Source organism: Triplophysa rosa, linkage group LG4 (genome assembly GCF_024868665.1).
Source record: "Triplophysa rosa linkage group LG4, Trosa_1v2, whole genome shotgun sequence".
Classification (NCBI taxonomy): domain Eukaryota; kingdom Metazoa; phylum Chordata; class Actinopteri; order Cypriniformes; family Nemacheilidae; genus Triplophysa; species Triplophysa rosa.
Genome location: NC_079893.1, coordinates 12,438,358 through 12,464,788, shown reverse-complemented (window position 1 = coordinate 12,464,788; position 26,431 = coordinate 12,438,358). Strand labels below are relative to the sequence as shown.

At 38.7% G+C, this 26,431-nt stretch overlaps 1 protein-coding gene across 3 annotated transcripts in view; it reads left to right on the top strand.

Annotated features, from left to right (window-relative positions):
• lrba (LPS responsive beige-like anchor protein) overlaps positions 1–26,431 on the top strand; it is a 262,968-nt gene that overhangs the window by 121,208 nt on the left and 115,329 nt on the right. For all 3 annotated transcript variants that reach the window (XM_057332760.1, XM_057332761.1, XM_057332759.1), the window contains exons 34-36: positions 1,195–1,259; positions 5,154–5,262; positions 22,122–22,288. In XM_057332760.1, coding sequence (XP_057188743.1) covers positions 1,195–1,259; positions 5,154–5,262; positions 22,122–22,288 — 341 coding nt within the window. The remainder of the gene's footprint in view (positions 1–1,194; positions 1,260–5,153; positions 5,263–22,121; positions 22,289–26,431) is intronic.

Here is a 26,431-nt window from a genome sequence, read left to right as displayed (position 1 = left end):
ATGTGCACTAGTAAGCGTTTCTTTTTTAAAGGGATAGTTCACCCAAAAATGAAAATTCTGTCATCATTCACTCACCCTCTTATCATTTTGGTATGTATGACTTTCTTTCTTCTGCAGAACACAAAAGAAGATATTTTGAAGAACGTTGATAACCGAACAGCGGTGGCCCCCCTATTGTATGAACACAAAACCATTGCACGTGAATGGCTGCCATCGCTGTTCGGTCAACAACATTTTTCATAATGTCTTCTTTTTTGTTCTGCGGAATAAAGAGGGTGAGTAAATGATGACAGAATTTTCATTTTTGGGTGAACTATCACTTTACGTTTTATCAATCTAATTCAAAATGCACTTAAAATGATTTTTTTTACCTTTTAACACGGTTCTCCTATATCTGAACTAGTAGAACACCCTTGATGCTCATTCCTCAAGAATGTTATCCCGGAGATTCCAAATATAGTTTGGGAATTAACGGCAGTAATAGTGAACGATAGCCTACGGCAGGCACACGTGCTCACATCTAGCAATGTTAACACAGTTGAACGTTGTTTATTTTGGTTTGGGTTACACCTCTATTTCTCTACCCCTAGAGGATGGTGAAATATTTCCTTCTTAATAAGCAAGTGCATTTAACCTTTCTTTCCATTTTCATTTATGAGCCCAAGAATGGGCAGGGGATTAGAAATAAATCATCGTTTTTTGGAACCCTTGCTTGTGTAGCACCTCGACCAGTAGAAGCTCTCTCTCTCCTGGCTGAAACAAATGAGACATCAGGGTTCAACTGTCTCAACGATACAGTCACTGTGTGAAAGGAACCCTGAAGAAAACACGAGCGCCTCTGACTTTGTACATATTCGTGACCTGGTTGTTATTATTCTTCAGACGATCACAGAGAAGTGTTGAAATGTTGGTGCAGCTGTGAAAAACGTCAGTGATCGGGTCTTTCTTCTAGACTCTTAAATATCAATGAAAGCTGTGCTTTCTGGAGGTGTTTAGACTAACACCTTTTAGAAAAAACCAGAGTGAGACTTTGTAAGATTTGTAAGAAGCACACTTGGGGAAAGGCAGTTTATGACATTGATAGCGCACTTACACTATGAGAAACGAATGCCATCCTCACATAAACGAACATCTAAAACACGTGTACACACGCCGTAATACAACTTACTAACTCTCTATGATCTCTCTCCACAGGAGTGGCAGAATTCCATCCAGAAGAACGCGGGCTTGGCTTTCATCGAGCTCGTGAACGAGGGCAGGTAATTATCTAATCCCGTCCTCTGACCCTTTGTTAGCCACCTCCTCATTATCTCCAAGCTTACAACGCCGCGTCGGGAGGAAATCAATGTAATGCGGAAAGGTGCAAAGGGGGGATCAACAGGGTGACCTGGAGTTCAAGGCGTCTGTCAATAACCTGGCTTGTTCCCGTGTGTCACAGAGAGGGTTTTTGGGAGTGCAGCGTCGCCTTAGTTTCTTTGCCACCTCCTGGGAAATCTTTGCGCATCTTGCTGTTTTCAGATGGCTTTATGCCTCATCTGTTGGACTTACCCAGACTCCCTTTGGATGGACGGAGCTGTATTCAATTTCATGCCCTTAGATCTTTCAGATGGCTCTCATTTCTATGTTAACGATGGAAATTCATGTTAATGTATGCTGCGGTGCTGATGAGTACTACAGAAATGCTAATGAATGAATGCAGTGATGCATCAAGTTGAACATCTTCTCCAAGTTGACTGCTGGCCAACATAACAACACTCTTTTGGCCTTGCTCTTTTCTTTTCTTGGAAATGAGGGTCAAGATGGACAAACTTTGGTCCCACACATTGTAGAGATATCAGTATAATGCTAGTGGTAAAATGACATGTAAATTGTTTTACCCTGAAAATAAAATTCTGTTATAATTTATTCACACACGTTGCTTTTTGTCACAAAACTAGCCGTCCAGAATGAGATGTCAGTGCTGCAATTTCCAGAATGTAATATCATTAGCATATAATAGTAATAACATAATGAAAGTGAAAGGGTGACATATGAAGGGCAATCTCAAAGAGCGATCACAAGAGCCCTGTGTTATTGATGGCAGTCAGGGTGAGAGGGGTGGGAGAGGGTCACCCTAGAGTCCAGGGCACGTCCGCTTCCCCGCTGCCCACCACTGACACACCGGGCTCGGGTTTCAGCCCTCTACCCTCCGCCTGTTATTCTTCCACTTTGCAGAGGCCCGAGCCTCCTGACCTGCTGAGAGACTCCTCTCTGTCCCTGGGGGGAATGTTTTATTAGGCCACGGCTTGTGTTGTTCACAAATCTGCCTGGGGTGTAAATGTGCTGTTTCAGGATCAGGTTCCTCACTGTCTGTGCTAACCCAGAAACAGTGATCCACAAATAGATTCTTTTTTTTAAGGAGAGCTTCAGGTTTGTACTCTTTAAGGTTTGACATGTTACTGACGTACAGTAGCAGTAAAGGCAGGATAAATCTGATCTCATGTCAGTAGTCATCAGATAAGAAGTAGTGTGTGTGTTCATGTGCGTGTTTATCCAAGCAAGGTTGTTCTTACATATGTAGCAACATGAGCCAGGGTGACGCTTGTGCCCCCCCAACCAGCATCCGTATCTTGTTAGATGCGTATCATTTACAAATCAATTGCTGCTTGTTTTAGCGGGGGTGGGATTTGCTGCTGTGGCCAGTATAATTTTCTGCTTGTTTTACATGGGCTATATAAGTTGATTTAGCGTGTTATTGAAACTTACGGCGTAACAACTGTTTTATTAGGTTTAGTCAAATTGATTTCACAGATAAAGAGTTGAGAGAGATGGACGATACTCTCATTTTTGCCTGCAGGCCAGTTTCGTCCTTTGTAAATGGTTGTCATAATGTCACATTTGGTTGAATTAATTTACAAGATTTGATATTGACGTGTCATGGCAGCAGATTGTTTAATGTAATACAATTAAAACTTTCTCAATACATGCTGCAATCTGTCAAATATCTTATTCACATTGGTAAGATTTTTTATAATAATGATTTATAGTTCAGGCTGTCAGGTGCAGTTTTTGCAGGAAATGTCATGTAATTTTTTTATGTCGTTTGACCCACAAAAAATCTGTACTTAAGGTAACCTGCAATTTGGTTACAAACCGAGATATAATAGATGTAATTTGTTTTCCAAGGTTTTTTTTGTCAAAATGATAATACTGTAGTAGAATATGCTTTTTATTATAGAATCATATAAATCAGGAATGAACTCTACTAACTTTACTTATTGATTTAACTTTATTAAAAATCCTGTTGGCGCCAATAGCCCTATGGTTAGCACACCAACACAGCGCCAATTCAGTTGTAAAAGCCCCTAAAATATAACTTAAAAAAACACACATTGGGTCTCATTCATGAAACATTTGTAAATATATGAGTGATTTGCGCTTAAAATGGACCTTCCCGAAAACTCTCGTCCCGATTCACTTTGTAAACATCAGTTTTGGTAGTAAAACGTGCGTATGTTAATGAATACCAATCATTCGTAAATAAAGCGTGCATGCACACTCATTCATAATTAGCATAATCCCTGCCTATGAATTGCTGCTACGCAAATTACGTACCTAGGAATGCTGTGGAATCATCTGGATTCAATTCTCATGTTTGGCACGTTATATTGAATAAATGCATAAGAGACTAATATGCTATATGCCTAACAATAAATGAATCAATTAACACGTGTCCTCTAAAGCGTTTTTATCCAGATGAAATAATGCCTGGCGCGCTTCTGAAAATAACCAGCTGGTGGCGCTTAAGAGCGCTTTGAATGCACTGCGCGTTTTTCCAGAGACGGTTGCTATGATTAGGAATATCCACGGCAGTAAGGTGTTACGAATATCTTATTTTGAAGATCATTAATGAATATAAAAATGCAATAACTTTTCCGTTGTTGTGTTGTGCAAGTATGATGGTTGGTCAATGTACTGTTTGTCCTGCCTCTCCTCCACTGTGATTGGACAGCTGTGGGGACAGTGACGAGGCCTGCGTTTTACCCAAAGTTAAAGAGTAAAAAACGAAAAAACGGGCAAAGGAACTCATGAAATATCATTATTATTATGATACATAGTGCATCAAAATGCATTGTAATCAGTTTGTCACATTTTGAAAATACGAAAATTTTTATGAATACGAAAATTTACGTCAGAACGACTTAACGTACGATTTACACAAAAATTTGTTCTGCTCGTGTTTCATGAATGAGGTCCTTTCTGTTTGCATATTATTGCAAGGTCTTCAGGTTTTTTGTCATTTTAGGTTTCCAGTACTGACAATAAGTATATGTTATTAACTATGTTTACTGATATGGTGTTGATACTTCGAACATTGTAAATAACTTAGCTTAACTTACTGTGATATTATTAATCGTAATCACTACATATCACGTAAATAATATGCAAATTAAAATATTGCAAATAACCCACCGAAAGTAACCAAGATATCTGATATTGTGTTAATACTTTGCATATTGTAATATGCCAAATAAACAATCCGACAGCTTGTGGTTAACAATCCAGCACAGTATTCAAATAAATAAATGGACCAGTAACGTTGTAGAGTACAAACTTGTGTAACTTCAGTTAAGTTTCATCAATTTACATCGTGTTGAGAAAAAGATGCTATAATTCCATGTATTCTGTTTCCATTTCACTGAAATCACAGTAGTTATACTGTGATATATATTACTTTAATACTTGCATATATATATTGCATTGCATATACTGTATATCTATAAATCATCATGTATTTTTGAAATAATTAATAACTAAAATCTTCATTTAGTTTCTTGAGTGTTCAGTGTTTGAGTGTTACTTTATTATTTTTTACTTTCAAATATATAACGTAGCTTAAATATTATTAAGAACAACAATGAACAATACAGTACCGCGATAATACTGTATACTGCGAAAAGACTCACCAATTACCATAATATAAAAATTTGATACCAGCACATGCCTGATCTCTTTACTACAGTAACTATTGCCTGAATGTATGTAAAGCTTGTATGTCTCAGGTAGGAACTTATGTTCTCATGAATCATATGAATCGAGCATGAACTCATGTTCTCATGAATATTATGAATTAGGTATGACCTCCTAATGTTCAATGTGTTTTTGATGTGCAGGCTGCTGAGCCACACCATGAAGGACCATCTGGTGCGTGTCGCTAATGAGGCCGAGTTTATTCTGAGCCGCCAGAGAGCAGAGGACATCCACAAACACGCCGAGTTTGAGGTGAGCACACACATCATCAGCGTCAGTCTACATGGCCCTCGACCACAGAAAAGCCTATTAGGTTTTCATGTTTGCTAGTAATGTTTGCTATACAGTAACTACTTTTTAGTTAAAGACCCCTTAAAATGACTTGACATGAATTACTGTACTTGACATTTCACAGCCTTCTTGCTAGTCTGAGGTTTGCCACTTACTTGTCAGAGGCAGATGGTAAATGGAATAAATCTGCATAAAGTAAAAGTGGTTGCAGTGGCAAAAAACAGGAAGTTCTTTAAAATCAGGTAGTTGCAAGATGTGTGTTTGTTATCTTTTAGGTTGTATAATAAATACTTTATACTGGTAAAGTATTTAAGATAACAATCTCCCACCCAAAAATTGCACATGTATAGTTAACTAAAGACTATTCAATGATAATTTGGCATGTCATGCCTCAACTTCCTGTTTCAATGTGATATACTACACCACAGGGAAGAAATCTACACTCATCGGGTCATTTCATCGAGTATATAAGTATTCTGGTGTGGCCGAATGAAGCATTAGCTACATTTTCTTGACATACTCCACAATCAAGTCACTTTTACTTTATGCAGATGTATTCTGTTTCAAGGTTCATTTCCTTTTCTAAAAAACCTGTCTAATGATATTGTAAAGTCCCTGTGAGAATATTAAAAAGAGTTTGACTCAAAGTTTTGTCTATCGGACCTGAGAGGCTGCCAACGCGAGGGAGAACAAATGTTTTCTTTTCAAACACAACTTATATGGAAGAAGGTCTTTGACTAAAGAGATTGCATTTGGCATGTATCTCACCAAAACACAGCAGTGCATTTGATTTATTCCTTATGGCACAGCCATGGGGCATTCCTTCACTACTCCCCCACCAAACACACACACATCACCTCTTTTATCGCCGCAGTCTCATTTCTCATTCCTTCTGCATTTCTGTCTACCTGTGTCTTTTTTTCTCATGATTCCCCTCTGACTCATACTCTGCCTGTTTTGCTCCCTTTGCGGCCGATTTTCAGCAGTGACAGGAATATAGCATCTTTTCATTTCTGTCTCCCTCCCTTATTTCCCATCCCTCCCTCTGGTTCTGTCTGGCACTGAGGCAGGATGTGACATCGTAAAGGGGGTGTGGGCTCTGCTATGTATATGACATCTCCCACCCTGCAGTTGTAAAATGTTATGCTTTCAGAAAGGTTCAAGGCGGGGGCTCTGATCTGAGGCTATGGGAAGTAAAACATGCGAAGGACGGTATTAAAAGTAAACATGTAAAATTAGAGAAAGCGATCATGTATCAGGTCTGCAGTAGTCTGGTTTATTAGGGTCATAGTTTGCATCGGTCCTGCATGCTTATATTGGCAGCTTTCCTTAAATACTTTACCAGTGTCTTGCTGTTTTCTGTAAACGAAAGGGTTTTGACTCTTAACTTGCCTTTGATGTATGATGAGATCAGTGTCAGAAGAATCAGAATTGTTTCTTTCAAGAATAAAGTAGACTTTGGTGTCCCAGGACTTTTTTAAGCATTAGGGGCACGTTTATTGTTTGTGAAAAATTAAATCCATGTAATCTATAACTTTTTTTGTAAAAAATATATATTCAAAATAAATATACTTTTGAACACCGTTAAGGAGCAAGTACATAAACAGCTAATGTTGAAAACTGCTTACTTTACGATTCACAATGGTAAACTTATTATAATGATTTATAATTTAAAGCTGTGAGGTCAGGTTTTGCAGGAAATCACAGTGTTTTATAAAAGGTACATAAAGTTTTTATTTTACGTTTTCTATAGAGATGACGATAGACGAGCATTGCAGCTTATAAAATTAAATAAAAAATACAACCATTTGTAGAATGAATGTAAAATTAAATAAAAATATAACAAAAGAATTGTAAAACAATTAATGTAAAAATATGAAAAAAAATACAAGAAAAGAATTGTAAAAATGTAAAATTATATAAAAAATATAACAAAAGAATTGTAAAAACATTTATGTAAAAATGTGAAATTAAGTTTAAAATACAAGAAAATAATTGTAAGATTAATGTACAGTTATAAAATATAAGAAAAGAATTGTAAAAAATAATGTAAAATTATAAAATTTAAATAAAATATAGCAAAAAAAATGTAAAATGAATGTACAATTCTAATATTAAATAAACAATATAAGAAAATAATTGTAAAATTAATAAAAATCATATAATCAATATAAGAAAAGAATCGTAAAATTAATGTAAAATAATAATATTAAATAAATAAATACATATAATTTCAATATAAAGTGTAAAAAAAACTGTAAAGCATATCAAGGAAATGGATTAAATTTAAGATAAATCAGGGTTGCACCACTTGACAGTTTTTAAGGCTGTAGCCAATTAGTAGATGAAAAACTTAATGTGTACACCACATTCTTAATGTTTGAATAACTGCAGTAGATACTATGATTAATTCTATTTGAAAAATTGACATGTGGAAAATCCTTACACGTCATTGACCCACATATATAATGAAAAATCTTTTTTCTTTATTAATGGGGAACTAAAAGTTTATCAGTTACAGAATTTGGTACAAATTTTACATTTCTGTTACTTTTATCCCTTATGGTAATAAAGCAATAACCCCCAAGAAGCAGTGGGTTACAGTGCATTTTATAACAGCTAAGGGCGTTCGCGGAGTGCCTAAAACCCCGTAGCTGTTATAAAATGCACTGTAACCCACTGCTTCGCGGGGCTTATTGCTTTTATAAAACGGTTATTCCATATGCTTAGCAAGGTTTCATAAAATAAAGTAAATAAAATGATATTTAGGCTATGTGGTGCGGTCAGCCGTTATATATTGAGGTATTTTATAACGGCTTAGAACTCCGCTCAGCCAATCAGAATCAAGGACCAGAACTGACTGTTTTATAAATAAATATAAAGCACACTTACATTGTAGTGCCGTAGTATTTGAAGTACAAAGAATACCAACAAATGGAAGTATTTAAGGCTGTGTATGAGATATGGTAAATTATAGTAAGCTTTAATATATGGTAAGATCCAGCTGTGTGCACTTACCATGTGCTCATATTGGCTGGCAACAGACAACAGATCTGATGACAAGACCATTACAGCATGAACACAAAACAATGTAAAGTGCCTGTAGCACTTGCGCTGCGAAACCGACAAGAACTGGCAGTAAAGCTTGAATACACGCTGCCTAAACAAGCTGCTGTACCCCACGGTGACATTTAGAGGGGACCTCGGAACACCCTTCCTCATCATTCCCGCTGTCCCAAATTCCCAGGATTGGTCAAATTCTCCCAGACGCTCTGTGGAAGACGGCCGGACTCTGGGGACATGCTTAGCTTTCCCTTTTCAGTCTTAATTGGCCCCTCTGGTCCGATTCTTTCTGCTTTTCCGGCCTCACTCACAGCGGAGAACATATTATTCGCACATATACTGCTGGATATTCTGGCGAATGTGGAAAGAAAATGCACAAATGATACATGTCAGGCACATTAGTTGGATGAATTGTTAAAAAACACATTAACGTGTTGTTTTTTTGTATCATTCTTCACTGCTCGGTCAAATATATACATTTTAAAAAGGGCCTGAAAATGTTCTCTCAAAATCGCATTAATACAAAGTCTCAGGTCTCTGTAGTCACCCGTCACAGTATAGTGTACATGTATTTGAAATTTCACATAATACTGTTCTGTGTGGGGCAGGGTAAATCACCAAGACTGTTTCACATGACTAGACCAGCACTGTCAGGTACAGTTACGGCTCATTTTAACAAGTCAGATGCGCTACATGACCAAAGCCATACTGCTGCACTGACTTGAAGTGATACTTCACCCAAAAATGAAAATTCTGTCATCATTTGCTCAGACTCAGATTGTTCCAAACCTGTATGAATTTCTTTATTCTGCTGAATACACAGGAAGATTGTCAAGATTGTCAAATCTCTTCCCCCATTCTCTCCCATAGTATTTATTTTCCCTACTATGGCAATAAATGGTGGCTGAGATCTGACATTCTTCCAGATATCTTCCTCTGTGTTCAGCAAAACAAAGAAATGTATAAAAGGTTTGGAACAACGGGTGAGTAAATAATGACAGAATTTTCATTTTTGGGTGAAGTATCCCTTTAAAACGCAATTGTAATGCAAGAAACTATGTGCGCTTTTCCACCATCGCGCCGAATCGTCCTCGTTGCTTAATCGTTCCACTTCGTGCCGATCTGGGCCAGCCGGGTATGTAAATGGTTTCAGTTTTCACTGCAGGGCTGATAGCGGAAATATTTAGAATGTAAACACAAATGCGTCGCGCTGCCGTAAGGCTATTATACACTACAAGACTTTTGCTCAGATTTTGCCCAGATTTTCAGTCTGGACTTCTCGTCTGCGCCAGTCTGCAGATTTTATCATGTAGTGTGTGATGCCCTGTTTTTCTCTGCCAACTTTCAAAAAGTCTGCAAGTTTGTGATGTCTAGTTTTTTATCTGTTCAGATTTTATAGTCGTGTAGTGTATTCCAACCTTTAGTAACACAAGAGACTGAGCTATAACGTCTCTGCAAGCATTCTTTTATTCCGTGCAGAGAACAGTTTGTAATCGTGCCGTGTCAAACCATGCTTACGTGGAAACATTACTGGAACCGTTCCAGACCGTGCTTAGAACAGTTCGGCACGATGGTGGAAAAGTGCTCTATGTTAGACACAAAGATGGTGGTTTCAATAGTCTTTAGATGGTCTCATGTACAGTCATTTAAAGGTTAACTTGGAATCACAGTTAGTTACATGTAGTTATTGATTATAGGGCTTTAGCTCTTCTGAGGATAATGATGATAATGGAGTTTCCGAAACTGGAAAGCTTCTCATAGGGGACTAAAAATTTCATCCCGCAATACATTGTGAACAGGAGTGTTAAAACCATGTGTGAAATCCAGCAAAACTATTCTAGTGTAGAAGGCAAACTATTGTATCCTGATTTTTCTCTAAATTAAAATGAATCGACCACCTATTCGACTCAGATGTGTTAAAAATATAATACAGTACATTCGGCGACTCATTTGAACTAATTGGATTGTTTTATTTGTATCTTAGAAATTAGAAGAAAACATTTTTTTTTAGTTCCATGCAAGATTGCTTCTCGTCTCCCATTCTGTACACAGCACAGATTTCTCAAGAATCCGCCTCGGTATTGAATCCCTCACTTAGATGTAGTTGCTCCTCTGTGACCCTTGAAAAGCAGTGAGCCTCCGATAAGTGCACCACTGATATTGCCGTATTGATTTTCCTCCATTCCGGCTCTTGCCATCTTCTCTGAGCCACCGGTTTCATTTTGCACGGCCACAATAAAAATAACAGGCTGGTGAAAGATGCCCCAGAGGGATCACACAAACCCCCCTGTCCTGAAGAGCAGTTTACACTGGATTTGGATGTTTAAGGGAACGACATGAAATATGAGGCGTATGGGAACTAAAAGTTTGTTTTCCGCTTGATAATATTTTCCTTTTTGTGATTGGCTGCATTTTTACCGTAGTCCCAACTACATTCAAAATATATGTTTACATTAAGTTGTCCATGGTCTTATTCTTGAGCGTGAATCTCCAGCACTCCTGTATTGTTCACCTGAGCGATGGGTTGTAGGAGAAAGGTGGCAGCGCAGAAGACGGCCTTTGTTCGTGCGTTCTCCGGTTTGTTGAATTATTTAGGAAATAAAAATAAATTTATGTTTGTTCCCTGTCAGAGTTCAAATCCGCCACAAAAGATGTCGGTAGATACTGTTGATTTAGACACATTTTTATTACTTCGATGGATAACATATGCCTTTATACACTCCTCCGCTCCCCCGTCCCTCTCTCAGAGACACACACGCACATCCATCCGCTCTGGGATTGAGTTATCTGTACCCCTTGAGAGTGAGATTACAGCGACAGCGGGGTCCTGACGGACACAAAGATAACTGCTGGAAATCCAATTATCTTTTAGTGTTCTTTTTCTAATAGGATCCCTAATACCGATTTTTCCGGTAACAACTGTACGAGAGAGGCCGATACCTGCGAGGGTGAATATAAAGGACAGATTTAGAGAGAGTGACTTAAAGTTTCTTTAATGAGAGTCTTTTCTTTATTAGAAATGAACTGTGGGGGAGGCCAGAGATCTTTAGCATGCGATAAAACAAGGTCATTGTTTTTTTTTTGTTAGCGCTCACTTGATCCCAATGTGATGGAGTGTAATTGAGTTGACTCCCGACTGAAGTGCGTGTGTGAACAGAGGTGATGGGCCACTTCATTAGCGTTTAGTGTCTCTGCTCCTGTAATAGGAAACTGAGAGTAAATGACATCAACTCCGAGATGAGACTCGTGACCTCGTATTATTCCGGCGTGCGCGTTTAGTAAATCTCTAACAGCCTCTGACAGTTTTTTGTAGTAGCCACACAAAAGGAAATCTAAATGATGTGTGCTTAAAGGCTTCATTAAGGTTACACCCGTGCCCTTTGATAAGTCAGCAGTAATCTTTTAGACGTCACAGTAAATGCCACCTTTACAACAAAAAATGGCTTTTCGGAATATGCATGGACTCTCTCTCTCTCACTTTTCTTTCTATAATTAATTCCCAAAGTGATGTCAGTGCAGCAGGTCATTATGTCTAGTCCCTGAGCCTCTGGTGAATACTCTTCTGCTGCTGTGGTTCATCTCACTAGACTTGCACAGTCATATGCGCAGCACAGTTGTACAGCTGCTCAGTTAGACTTGTGCTGGGTTCACACCAAACGCGAATAATCGCGTTCCAAAAAAGTTCGTTATTTTCCTGTGAGTGACGCGATCTGACAAATATTTTCAACCTTCGCGGGAGACGAGATTGACGCGTATTCGTGTCATTCGCACCGCCTGACATGAGTTCGCGTCTATACGCATCTTTGCATTGACTTTGTATGTAATTTACTCATGCAAAACACTTAATTCGCGTTTGGTGTGAACCCAGTGTTAGAGTTAGAGTTTTTCTTTTTATTCATTTATTGTTTGTAGTCATTGTGTTGTCAGAATGTTACCATGTTGGCCTATGGGTGCAATTGTTGTCTATCACATCACACATATGTTGTCCTTCTGAAACCTTGTATCTCCATATTTCTTGATTTTTAATTTTTGCCATAGATCATTATTATTAGTCAACCTATATGTTTGTAACTGGATTTTGCAAATCTTTAACCAATAAAAAGCGCCTATAAAAAGTGCTTGTCAACTTTGACAACACAGTATTTAATTATTTAAAAGTACAGTGTTTTTCCTGAAAAATAATGAATTTGGACGTTCAAGGTTTCGGAAAGATAGCGACGATATGTCTTCCGTTGGTCAGGCAAACAGACTGTACTACCTCAAACTTGCATCATGTGTTGAGCTTATTTTGCTCTTTTGTGCTGGTGGTGGAATAACCCATTTGAGGAGGGTTCGGCATGCTGTTGGACATGTGAAGATGCTTAATCGTACTACTACGGATAGTTTTGTCTGTTATGCCGAGTTTGGAGGATGCTTTTTTGTTACAAATGTCACTGTGTAAGATTATGCAATTTTGACTTGTTTATTTTGAAAAAAATATTATTTTAGTTGGGTTGTCAAACGATTAATCGTAATTAATCGCATCCAGAATATAATTTGTATTTTTGTATAATATAATATTTGTGTTTACATAATATATGTCTGTGTACTGTGCATACTGTATTTATAATACAAAAATATACACTCACATGTATATATATTTAGGAAATATTTAGATGTATTTATTTAGATTTACCAATAATCTAAATTATGTATAAATGTAATTAATTTTATATTTTTCTTAAATACTTACATGTATGTGTATCAGTGGCGATCGGTGCCTCCTCTTCAGGGGAAGCAGGAATTCAAAATATGTTTTCAGCGCTTCACGTGAACCTATGTGCATCACGCATCATGTCAAAATACGTGCCTGCTGCAAACGCGTCGAAAGGGTTTATGATAAAAGACTACGCTTGCTTTCAGAAGACACTGCGTTAACACTTAACTCTGATTACAAATGAGACTAAGCGAGTATCTAGCAAACGCGAGCGTCTCTTTTATTAAAAACCCTTTCGACGCATCTGCAGCAGGCACGTATTTTGAAATGACGCGCCACACACATGACGGGCTAAATACATGTTTTGCCGAACTTCGCATTACTGCTTCCCCGGAAGAGGAGTCACGGATCACCACTGATGTGTATGTGTATATAAATACAAAATTAATATGCACAGTTCACAGACATACATTATGTAAACAAAAACTTTTATTCTGGATGCAATTAGTCACGATTAACTGTTTGACAGCATTAATTTTTAGCTTTGACTTGAAATATATGGCCAAACATAACAAAAGTCAACTTAAAAAGTTTAGTTCAGAAGCTGCCTTAAATTTTTATGTTAAATCCAATTGGCTTTTCAAGTCACTTGAATTTTAATTATATTAAACTGACTTTTAAAATGAAGATGAAATACTAGATTTTAAACTAGATTTTTTAAGTTACATAAAATGCAACTAGATGTTTTATATGTTTTAACATAAACATTTTAAGGCAACATTTGCACAAATTTTTTTAAGTTTAAATATGTGACATTTTGTTCAGTGCAGTCATCACTAGTCTTCAATGACATGTGTGATGTCATCCAGAAGGTGGAACTAGTGACTGACTTCAGCAAACTAGAGCATAAACAAACAATAGCTATCAAAGCATCATGTTTTGCATTGGCTGTTTCATCATCAGAATGAATGATTTACTAGTTTAATGCTAATTCCAGCACCCACTAGATTGCTAGGTGCCTCTGCTAGCATTGATTTTTATCACTTTGTTGTGGTAGTCCCTCGAGGAAACATCATAAAGTCAGAAGTATTGTTGCATAATTCCACCAAACAGCACAAATAATTGTTATTCTTTTGTTTTGCCATGTTTGAAAGCTGCGTACAGAAGAACTTCTGTACTTCTATTGGTTATTGTCACAGATGTGACAGAACCCGTTGTGAAGAACTTCTTTTTTGGCACCCGCTCTCCTAGCACCCCTATGGATTGCATGCAGTTAGGATATGAGATTCAAATGAACAGTGCCGCGGTGTTCACAATGGAAATGTATCAGAAAATATCAGACACAATTTTTTTTCACAACAAAAAAATCACGCACATCAGCTTTAAACACCAAAAAAACACAATTACTTATTTTTTGACCTGTAATCTGAGTATCACCTTTTCTACAATAACACTGTGCTTTATTCCGTTTCCTTATATTTACCAGAAGTAAAAACATTATCCCACATTTCACATTCATCCACACCTGCTCCTCGGCGCCCGCCGACAGACGTGTTCATTTATCACTCGCCGCACATCTCCTTCATTTGACTATTTTTCACCTCAAAAGGACAGTTAATTCCTACAATTTCTCACGCGGCGTGACCTTGAAGTTGCGCGAGTCAGCTGCCCGTTGCCTGCGCAGAGTAATGGAACCAAAGAAATGCCTTTTTTTTGGAGAGGGGGTGGAGAAAGATGAAGAGTCTGCCATCCGTGCATTGTGACTAGTCCATTAAAGCACAAAATGAAGGAGGGCGAAGCCAGAGATACTTTTGATAAGTTGTTGCACCTGTGTTAACCTTGATGGTCCCCCCGACTCTGGAACGGGTGTGGGGGGGTGCGAGATTGTTACTCTCTCTCCCCTGCGTTTCATTGTTTTATTCTAGATTCCTGCTCCATCTATCGCCAAGGGAACAAGGGATGGAGAGAAATCAATACGGAGAGGCGTTGGCTGACAGCAGTATCGCTCCAGAATTGAAGCGCCTGTCAGCCTCTGTCACGCCGTGACTTTTGTTGGCTATTGTACTTTTAAGGTGTCATTTTTCTCCGTTGTCACTTTTCGCGTTCCCCGCTCGCTTTTGTCCGAATTCCCCTGACTACAATTTTTACAAAATTCAAAAAGAAAGCGGGTGAAAAGATCAAGCACAAGGAAAATATCTCAAATGTGATTGGCTAGATGACATGGCGTAGACTTTTGTTTCTCTGATATCTTCCATCCACTCTTGAGTTGGACGCACAGATCCAGCAGACAGTATTTGCATCCCCTCAGATGTGACAAGGACCGAGGCATCAGTGGGATGGTTTCCTGGTGCAAATGAAACCCTGAGGGAGTGCATGGGAGAGGAAGATGATCACTGGGATGTGTACTTCACTGTCAGCAGAGTGCAAATCAAGCAGTTTAACAAGATCCCCACTGTTTTCACAGCTCACACTCTCACAGAAGCACTTTTAACATGCGTGCAGCACATAGACATGCGTACACGCTAGCTCGCATACAGATGGTTTGATGGAACATAATGAGTTCTGCTATCTGGCAGATGATGATTATTTTGTTTAACCCTACTACTGTGTTTAGGAAGGAGATGAGACTGCTGGCCACAATTTGTTACCAGGTTTATGTCCAACCCATTCTCACTCCCAACTCGTCATATATTCTCTACAGGTTAAAGGGATAGTTCACCAAAAAATAAAAATTCTGTCATCATTTACTCACCTTCGAGTTGTTCCAAATCTGTATAAATGTCTTTGTTCTGATGAACACAGAGAAAGATATTTGGAAGAATGCTTGTAACCAAACAGATTTTGCCCCCCATTGACTGCCATAGTAGGAAAAATTACTTTCTTTTTTTGTTCTGTTGAACACAAAAGAAGATATTTTGAAGAATGTTGGACAGCAAACAGTTCTGGGGCACTTTTGACTATCATTGTCATTTTTACTACTATGGTAGTCAATGGTGGTCAAGAACTGTTTGGTTACAAGCGTTCGTCCAAGTATCTTTCTCTGTGTTCAACCAAACAAAGAAATTTACAGATTTGGAACAACTAGAGAGTGAGTAATTCATGAAAGAATTTTCATTTTTGGGTGAACAATCCCTTTAAGTTTGGGCCACAAAAGCGTTTGTTTATGTTGTAAAACCATCTATGCTTGGTTCACCGTGTCATTTTGTTTTTGTAAATGTACATTTTTGTATCTACAAACACTAAAATGTTTTTCCACACAAAAATAGTTCAGTTGCTTGCCATTGTCACTTATAAAAATGTACAGCAAGTAAATACATGTGTGTCTAAATGAGTGGAGACGATACAGTTGAAGTGGTTATAATAATATGACTACACAGGCTTGTCCTGCATTGAAGGTAATGAGTACTGACCCTGTCCGATTCACTTCTGCAGAACACAGAGCATTTGGAGATGGAGATGATTAGTCTGTCTCAAGTCATAAACACACTGCTGTCATGGTGATTTTTTCGGCCTCTATACATGCTTGAACTGCACTGTAACCGGAGTTTGTGGTCGCCCCTTCAACAGACTGCCAAACATGTGGAAGACCCTTTCAATGGTGGGTCCCACAAATATTATGATGTCATATAATCACAGGTCCGAACGTGATAATGTCACTGTATGTATTTCACCTGAATGTTTCCTGTAATTTTGCCTGTACGTTGAGCCGTAAGGAAGCCATTTGTCAGGAAGTTCATGAAAATTACAAAGCCCATTACGGAGCTCAGGGATTTGGTGGCCGTTGACACTAGTTGATAAAGTGCCTGTTTATGCCAAAGCGTTTGAACTCATGACAGCTAATTAATAACGTGTTAATCGCTCGCTGAAAGGAACAATGAAAAAATATGGATGATTGCTCTTGTTGCTTTCGAAGCTTCAATGAGGTTTGAAAAGCACCTTTTACCTTTGTTTCAATGGATATTGTATATTTCAGGAATTTTTTGCAAATAATTCATTCCCTTTATACTTAAAGTTTTAGTACACTCACACACACACACACACACACACACACACGCACACACGCACAGGCTTTGGTTGACTATCCCCGTGGGGACAGTCCATAGGCGTAATGTTTTTATACTGTAGAAACTGTATATTCTATCCCCTAACCCTATCCCTAAACCTAAAGATCATAGAACACTTTTTGAATTTTTAGATTTGTAAAAAATATTGTTCTGTACAATTTATTAGCTTTTTTGCCCCTGGGGACCTCAATTTTGGTCCCCACGGTGACACGAGTCCCCATGTGTTGGTGTGTATTCAGATTTAGGTCCCCACCGGGATATACAAACATGAACGCACACACGCACACACACACACACACACACACACACACACTACATTGCTTTGCATTGATCAACGACATTAGCAATCTCTCTGCGCACCTGTTATTGTATTAAGGTCAACCCATGTTTTACCCTAAACCTCTATTTCCTTTTCCATTCTTTCATCAAAACAAATGTTACCCCTCTACAATTTTCCATTTATTACCCCGATATGACCTTCTGCACATAGAGACAAATCGCTGCCTTTCTTTCCATTCCTTGCTTCCCGCTCCTTTGTTACGCCAGACACCCAAATAGGTTTACGTTTAAACATCCACCCTTTACATTTTCCCTCTCTTTTATTCTAACTCTTTAAGGTCAATGTAGAGCTAAGAGCAGCGAAATGAGACACAGATTGATAATTAGGAGAGGGAAGCCCCCCTAATGTGATTTATCTCTATGGATTTTCTGTCATACAAGAGGAGTCGATCCTCAAATTGGAGAGGAGGGCCCATTAGAAGGCACTTTGGAGCATTTACTGCTAACTTTGCCGAGGCGGGTTTCTGCGTCCACCCCAGACTGCTGCCACCACTGTATTTGTTGTCTGAGGCGGGTGCCGTCCGCAGCTAATTTAATTTAAGGCTATAACACGCAATGGATGAAGCTGAGGGAATTACATTAAAACGAGCTCTAGCGGTGGCTGTAACCTTTTCGCTTGATTGCTGTTTTCTAGACGTTGCATCAGAATCAGATAAAAACACAAGCCATGTTCTTCTTCTTCTTCTTTTTTTTTTTTTTTTGCTTGGTTTGCTGTTTTCGTCTGTCCTTGGGTGAATTCAGAACAGCGTCTCACCGGCGCTGCAGCTTTGTTACTCATCGCTTGATTTATTGATTCTGATCCGAATGTTTTTGGTTTTCACAAAGGAAGGTTCGTTCGTTTATTTTTCCTGTACGAAGAGATAAAACGGAATTTAAGTTTCGTATCAAAACGGATATTTGCGACGAGGCGCTTTGTTAAAGCATCACATCCAAGTTCAAAGGCCTTTTCTGATAACAAATTCTGACAAAGAAAAATGTCTCCTATTGCATTATGGGTAGTTTCTACATTTTTTAGCGTAGCCCGAAGGCATTAGCAAATACATGTCCAGTGTTATTAATCACTGTGACACCGGGCTGGAAATGACCCAGAGTTCCATTTGTTTCCTGTGCGTATGGAGTTACAGCGCACACATGCTCGGGCTCGGGCGTCAACACACACGTCTGTAATGATGTAGTGCGCTTTGTTTTCCCACCCGCTCTGATGGACAGCATTCTTCTTTGGAGGAAGTTTTGGTTGGCTTGTTTATCAACACTGTAGCATAGGAACATGAAATAGTATGTGACTTATTTCTGTGTGTGACAAAGTTGGGTCTTATATTTAGGGCTTGAAATGAAGAACCGGTTCCATTTTTTAAAACAAAAAGAAATATTGAAACCATGATGTTCAGTTAATGGTTCATAAACTGCAGTGCAGACAGATTATTATATATTTTTTAATTATTTTATTTTTCTGCATGCTGCTAAATCTACAGGGCCATTGCCAAAGTAAAATATTTTTAACGGAGTTGTGAACATGTGTTCTGAATTAAATGTGATAAGACTACATTGAGTGAAATAAAACATTTATAGGTTTTTTTAAAAGGGCAAACAAGCTATAGACGGTTTCAGCGGCATCAACAAACAAACGTTATGTGGCCCAAACTTAACTTCCAGAAGACCTCCGCAAAGAATCAATAACTTCTGAGTTGTTTTAAATGTATTTAATACAATCAATACACAATACACTGCGTTCCAAATTATTATGCAAATTGGATTTAAGTGTCGTAAACATTTAATTTTATATTGTTCAATTAAACTTATGGATGGTATTGTGTCTCAGTGCTCTTTGGATCACTGAAATCAATCTCAGACACCTGTGATAAGTAGTTTGCCAGGTGAGCCCAATTAAAGGAAAACTACTTAAGAAGGACGTTCCACATTATTAAGCAGGCCACAGGTTTCAAGCAATATGGGAAAGAAAAAGGATCTGTCTGCTGCCGAAAAGCGTCAAATAGTGCAATGTCTTGGACAAGGTATGAAAACATTAGATATTTCACGAAAACTTAAGCGAGATCATCGTACTGTGAAGACATTTGTGGCTGATTCAGAGCACAGAAGGGTTCGTGCAGATAAAGGCAGAATGAGGAAGGTTTCTTCCAGACAAATTCATCGGATTAAGAGAGCAGCTGCAAAAATGCCATTGCAAAGCAGCAAACAGGTATTTGAAGCTGCTGGTGCCTCGGGAGTCCCGAAAACCTCAAGGTGTAGGATCGTCCAGATGCTTGCAGTTGTGCATAAACCTACTATTCGGCCACCCCTAACCAATGCTCACAAGCAGAAACGGTTGCAGTGGGCCCACACATACATGAAGACTAATTTTCAAACAGTCTTGTTTACTGATGAGTGCCGTGCAACCCTGGATGGTCCAGATGGATGGAGTAGTGGATGGTTGGTGGATGGCCACCATGTCCCAACAACGCTGCGACGTCAGCAAGGAGGTGGCGGAGTCGTGTTTTGGGCTGGAATCATGGGGAGACAGCTGGTGGGCCCCTTTAGGGTCCCTGAAGGTGTGAAAATGAACTCTGCAAGGTATGTAGAGTTTCTGACTGAGCACTTTCTTCCATGGTACAAAAAGAAGAACCATGCCTTCCGTAGCAAAATCATCTTCATGCATGACAATGCACCATCTCATGCTGCAAAGAATACCTCTGTGTCATTGGCTGCTATGGGCATAAAAGGAGAGAAACTCATGGTGTGGCCACCATCCTCCCCTGACCTCAACCCTATTGAGAACCTTTGGAGCATCCTCAAGCGAAAGATCTATGATGGTGGGAGGCAGTTAGCATCAAAACAGCAGCTCTGGGAGGCTATTCTGACATCCTGCAAAGAAATTCAATCAGAAACTATCCAAAAACTCACAAGTTCAATGGATGCAAGAATTGTGAAGGTGATATCAAAGAAGGGGTCCTATGTTAACATGTAACTTGCCCTGTTAGGATGTTTTTGATTGAAATAGCTTTTGATTTCAGTAAATATGACCTCCTAATGCTGCAAATTCAACAAATGACCATTTTCAGTTTTTTACAACCTATGAAATGTTTTCAAACTCTGTTGTGCATAATAATTTGGAACAGTGCATTTTGAGTTTTTCATTTTTTAAATAAATACTGTTGTCAGTGGGAGGTTTGTTCAATAAAATTCCAAATGTACCCTAACTGTTGATTACTTGAAAATTATACTGACTGTCATTTGCATCGACAAATTAGGAAAACCAGAGAAAGATATCATTTGCATAATAATTTGGAACCCAGTGTAAAATAGGAATATAAAAAATATAAAATGAATTGTTATTAACTTGAAGTTAACTTCAGGCCAGCACGTGCATCCGATGAAACCGCCTTTTTGCAGAAAATAAATATAAATAATATTTTAAATTAATTAATTTATTAAAATGTTTCTTTAAAATGATTTACTTTTGCTGCGTTCAAGACACCTCGGAGTTGGGATATTTCCCACCACAAATCCTGAAGCAACGCTTGGATTTAGTAGCATAAAAAGTATTTAGTAAGATCAAAACATAGTGTTAAAACATTACAAGTGTTAAGGTTGGAAATATGCTAAATCCTCTTTAACGCAACAATAGGAAAAATTATGACGGAAAAAGACAATAAGAGCCCAAATTATATGTGAACTCTTTCAGTACTGTTTAAAAAAAGATCCAAGGGTGAGACCTCAAAAAGTTTGTTGATAAACTGTTAAAGGAGCAATGTGAGATTTAACGGCATCTAGATGTGAGGCTGCGAATTGCAACTAACAGCTCACTCCACCCCTCCCTTTCGGAACGCTATGGCAACTGACACGGGACAAGCATGTTGTCATGTTTTCGCTTTTTTGCCGAAGGAGCTCTGTGGAGCAGTTTGTCCGTTGAGGGCTACTGTAGAAACAACATGGCAAATTCCACATAAGGGGACCCGCGGTGTATGTAGATAGTAATAACTCATTCTAAGGTCATAAAAACAAATCGCTTCATTATGTAAGGTCTTTATGTAAGTATACAACTCTGAAGACATAGTTATGTATATTAAATTGCATTTCTGTCAGTAGATCCTCCAAAAAATGACATACTTAACTGGACCTTTAATTATAGACAAAGGGTGGCTACTTTGAAGATGCTAATGGTTAGTGCTGATTTTAATAGCTTGATAATTTCATAGTTTTGATGTGTTCAAATATGTAAATAAAGAAACTTTTGAACAGTATACAGCACAGAGCATCTCCAATCTCAAGCACATTAGCCTAAAACAACTCACTTCATCGTCATCATTGAAAACTGTTATTGAATTAACGCCTCACTCGCTGAACTACTAGTCATTACTTTAGGTCATTTCTAACCTGAAATAAACCAAGCAGTGTTACTGTTATGTTTTTAATATTTGTCAGTGTAATTGCTGACTTCTAGTTTAAGGTTCTGTTATAATTAGCGTGACTTCAAAGGAAATATAATACCAGACATTATGGTGTGCTATATGATATAAGATATTAATTACAGTAGCTGAGAGTTCATCAATAGTGTATAAACAACCCAAAAACGCATATTAGTTTCTTCTGATGAGGATAAAAAATCAAACAAGAGGAAGTCATCTGTTATGATTAAAAGCTTCGCTTTATTTTCTGTGCAGTCTCATTGTGCTCAGTACGCCGCTGAGAAACGCGATGAGGAGAAGATGTGCGATCACCTCATCAGGGCTGCCAAGTACCGAGATCACGTCACGTCCACCCAGCTCATCCAGAAGATCGTCAACATCCTGACAGACAAGCATGGCGCCTGGGGCAGCGCCGCCATCAGGTACAACTTTAGTTAGACAATTTAGGGTGCTGGGTCAAACAATGTATATTCTAGGTCTTACTTAGACTGTTATGCTTAAAGAAGCCATTCTTTTGCTGTTTTTGAAGCTTTGATTATGTTTTTGGGGTGTTTAACAGTGGATGTTCATGTTTCTAGTTTCAAAAAACGCTGTATATTTCACATATTTCAAGTCTATTGTTCACCGCTGTCCCTCTTCTAACAAAACGACTCGATTTTTTCTGGTTTATATAAAGTCCCTCCTTCCGAAACGCTCTGATTGGTAGAGCTGACCCGGTCCGTCGTGATTGGTTCCCCGCTTAGAGTGTGTGTCTGAAGATGTCCCACCCACACCATATCAGCGAGCTTCCGCTTCTCAGGCTGTTGTGATTGGTCGGTCCCCCTCTCAGTGCAGATGTATTTATAAGCTTTGGCTTTTAGCAATAAACAGTAACAATGACGTCAACTTCACATCATCAGTTAAAAACATGCGGATCGATCGAAGTGTAATTGAGGTCTGCTAGTGCATGTGCAAACGTCAATCTTTGTTAGAGATCACAATTTTTTACCTAGTATGGCAAGGGAAATGACACCGGACTGATTGGGTCAGACCAGTTATATTAATTAACACTAATAGTTTTGCCTTTTTATATTGGACCTAAGTTGGATAATAAAACAAGCAGATTGACTAGGAGACATTTGCAAGCAGGACTTCAAAGGACGTTTCATAGAAGTGTTTTAGAGGTATGCGCACACACACACAGTATCAGTGTGTTACACGGTACAGCTTTCACAGCCGATGTTAAAGTCATGGAAGCTGTTATTTGACCGTTGGTTATCTTAGAATGTGGGTAGCGGAATTCTTATTACCAGCTGTTGGACTGTGATGAAAGTGAAAGTAATTAATTGCGCAGCTCAGTCAAATGTTTACAATCTCTGATAACCAAACACGACTCCAGTGGCTCTTCCTCTTTTCTAAGGAAGGCCTCGCCCCTTTTTTTGGCGTATTCCTTTGGGCGGAGGTTTTTCAAAAACTCGGAATAGTGACAGCATTTACCCGGGAAGTAAAGGGCTGTAGTACGATTCCAGCCGTTCTCTGTAGTCCTTGAAAAGCGAATTCTGTTAAAGACAATATCTCGCTTGGCATTGAACTTTGAGCTTTATCATTTTGCAGATATTGTTTATGCTCTAACAGCAACATTACACACTAACTAAAGTTTGAAAATTGGCATCACATGGAAAGGCCGCTTTATGCAAACAAATGTAAATCTCCAACCAATCAGATTGCAGCTTTCATTGTTATGTGCGATATACAGCAGACGGTCGGTGAATATACGAGAGGTCAGCTCATGGTACACCTGCACTGCACCCTACTGTATTTTATACCAAACCATCTATAATCATTCAAGCCCTTATTAGTTTACGTCTCTCACGATAGGCAAAACCTACATTTCCGCCCATTATGGACTCTAATGGAGTCCTGCAGTCACGGTTGTGAGCCTGGGTTATGTCTTATTGCTTCGGTTTCCATACGTGATGCATTGCTGTTGGAATAGGATAAAAGCCAGTAAACGTTACCTAGCCATTACTGAAGGAAACATAAGGAGAGGTATTTATTTCTGTAAACAGGCAGAAATATTCCTTAATGATGCCGTCATGCAGTGGTTTCCTCTAATAGAGTTTGCTGCCCAAGAAGCTCATTGGCTCTGTTGTTCAAGCTCTACATGTTGTAAAGAAACGTGTTCTCTGGAGGTTTGGAGACCTGTCTGCTCTCTGTTCTTTTCTCTCAGTGTTCGGCAGTCGTATAATAGCCGAGCTCTCTTGGCTCGCTCCCCATTACTGGCCTTTATGCAGCAGGGCTATTGATGACATCTGTAATAGCATGCGATGGGCGCATGGTGACGCTGGCACAGCCTCAGAGCACGTTTAATAAATCACAATCAGACCCTGCCGTTACATCAATACTTCTGCTCAATTACCCAGAAGGTCACGGGCAGAAATGTAGGAGAGCTAGAGATCGGTAACAACAGAGAGAGAACAACATCTGGAAGTACAAGGAGGAAAATACTGTACACACAAACACACACACCCAGGACAACATGAAACTCGCAGCTGCACGTGTCGACTTAGTTATATGAGATGGGTTTCTAAAGCACTGGTTGTTCAGACATGGAAGAAAACAGGCGGCAAAAAAAGTTTGTGTACATTAATTATGCTGTTAAATGTCTTCAGATGGGTTTTTGGTGCATCCTCCAGCTGCTTTCATTTGCTCACAAAATGTTTGTTTTTCTTGTTGTAACCCAGTATGTAGACACCATCAGGAGCGAAAATAGTGCATAACGTCACATCAAATATTTATAATAAATATTTGCAGAACTACTGTAGCATTCGACTACTATTAAGAATGAATTTAGACAAGATTAATTTTCAGCTTCATTCATTGAATTGACACCACCATCTGAAAATCACACACACATGTACACAAAAGATGTTTTTTTCCTGGTGTTACTAGCTACTAAAAAGATGAACCTAAAATGATCTTACTACCCCAAACTATAAATGATGGGGGCTGACATATTATTTGTGACAGAAAATATATACACTATAACCTAATGATCAAATAATCGTATATAGAAATGGAAAGATAATTCGGAACAAAAGTCTGATATTTTATTTGAATTATTAAAGAATATTTATTTTAATACATCTCAGTGAAGACAGCCTAACATTTATTTTATTTAAAAAATACAAGAATTCTGTTTTTAAGTGTTACATATATTTGTATATATGTATATATTCTGTATTTATAATTGTAGTAAAATCGTGAAAATGGTGAAATGGTACATTTCATACTGAGTAATCTTGGTAAATTTAAAAGTGGAAATGCGGTTTTCAATGGCTGGTAAAAGTAAGGTACATGTTTTATCAGTTAAACGTACATTAGCTGTGACTGGTGCACTTGTCTGTATTGGTTTTGCTGTAAAACCATTAGAAATGACAAAGCGACACTTACAAAAGAAAACAACATCGAAGTGTTAAGAGATAACACACACAGACACACACAAATAGCAAAATCTCTTTTTTCACCTTCATGAAAATGAAATCAGATCCCTCTAAGGGCATTCGGCTGCCATGATTACACCCTTTTGTTGGGAGTGTTAAATTTGCAAGCCCACCCGCTCCCCCATAAAGACGTATTCCCTAAAGTTTCCATTCAATAAAAGGCTGAAAATGAAAATATTATTTTCCTCCCTGGCTGATGGGAGTTGTTGTTTCCTCATGGCAGGCATCTAATATCATCTGACACCTACTGACCCGCCTGAATGCAATTTGTGTCTTAATATCCAGCTTACAGCAGCCCCGTCCTCTGGAGAGCCGAGGTGCTAGTTGATTTTTTTTCTCTCCTTTCTTTCATTCCACACGTGCTCCGACACTCTTGCTTGTGGACGCATTATCAGAGGGGTCCGTAGGGGTTTGCACTCTGGCAAACAAAGGAAAAGACATATACGTACACACACACATGCTTGCCGATCTGGGATGTCCCACTCGGCACACTCCGTGGCCCTTTTTTCTTTGTATTTTTCTCTTTTTCTTTTTGATTGGATCTCAGACCGACAGACAGCCAGATCCACCTGTCCATCCATTACCACCCTTTCATCTAATGGCGCAAGTGAACATGTGGCGTTGCCGTCTGCCAAATCCATACAAAATGAACACGGTGCCCACAAATGAGGCGACTGACAGCGTTCATTTTTTTCGTTCCTTCAGCTGGCTTTGTCGGTTGCGGTCATGTTTATTTGGGTCAAAAGATAGATGATCTCTCATGTAGATGACACACCAGTAAAGTGGCTGGCTGGAAAGAAAGATGATTGAGGAAGAGGAGGAGCGGGAGTCTCCGAGGACAGATGAGGCTTCCTCTCATATTCTCCTTCATTGCATTCTGATGGTAGGACTAATGTAGCATGGAAATTCACTCTGCTGCTGCGCTCAGAGCAGTTCCACGCCCTCAAACACTGTCAGGGTGAAGATGAGAGAAGATGTGGAAGATAAAGGCAAATGAAGAATGAATAGACACGGTTTAAAACCTGAACATTGCAGTGTTTAACACAATTTGCGACAATGTGTAAACTATGGATGAATGGCTTG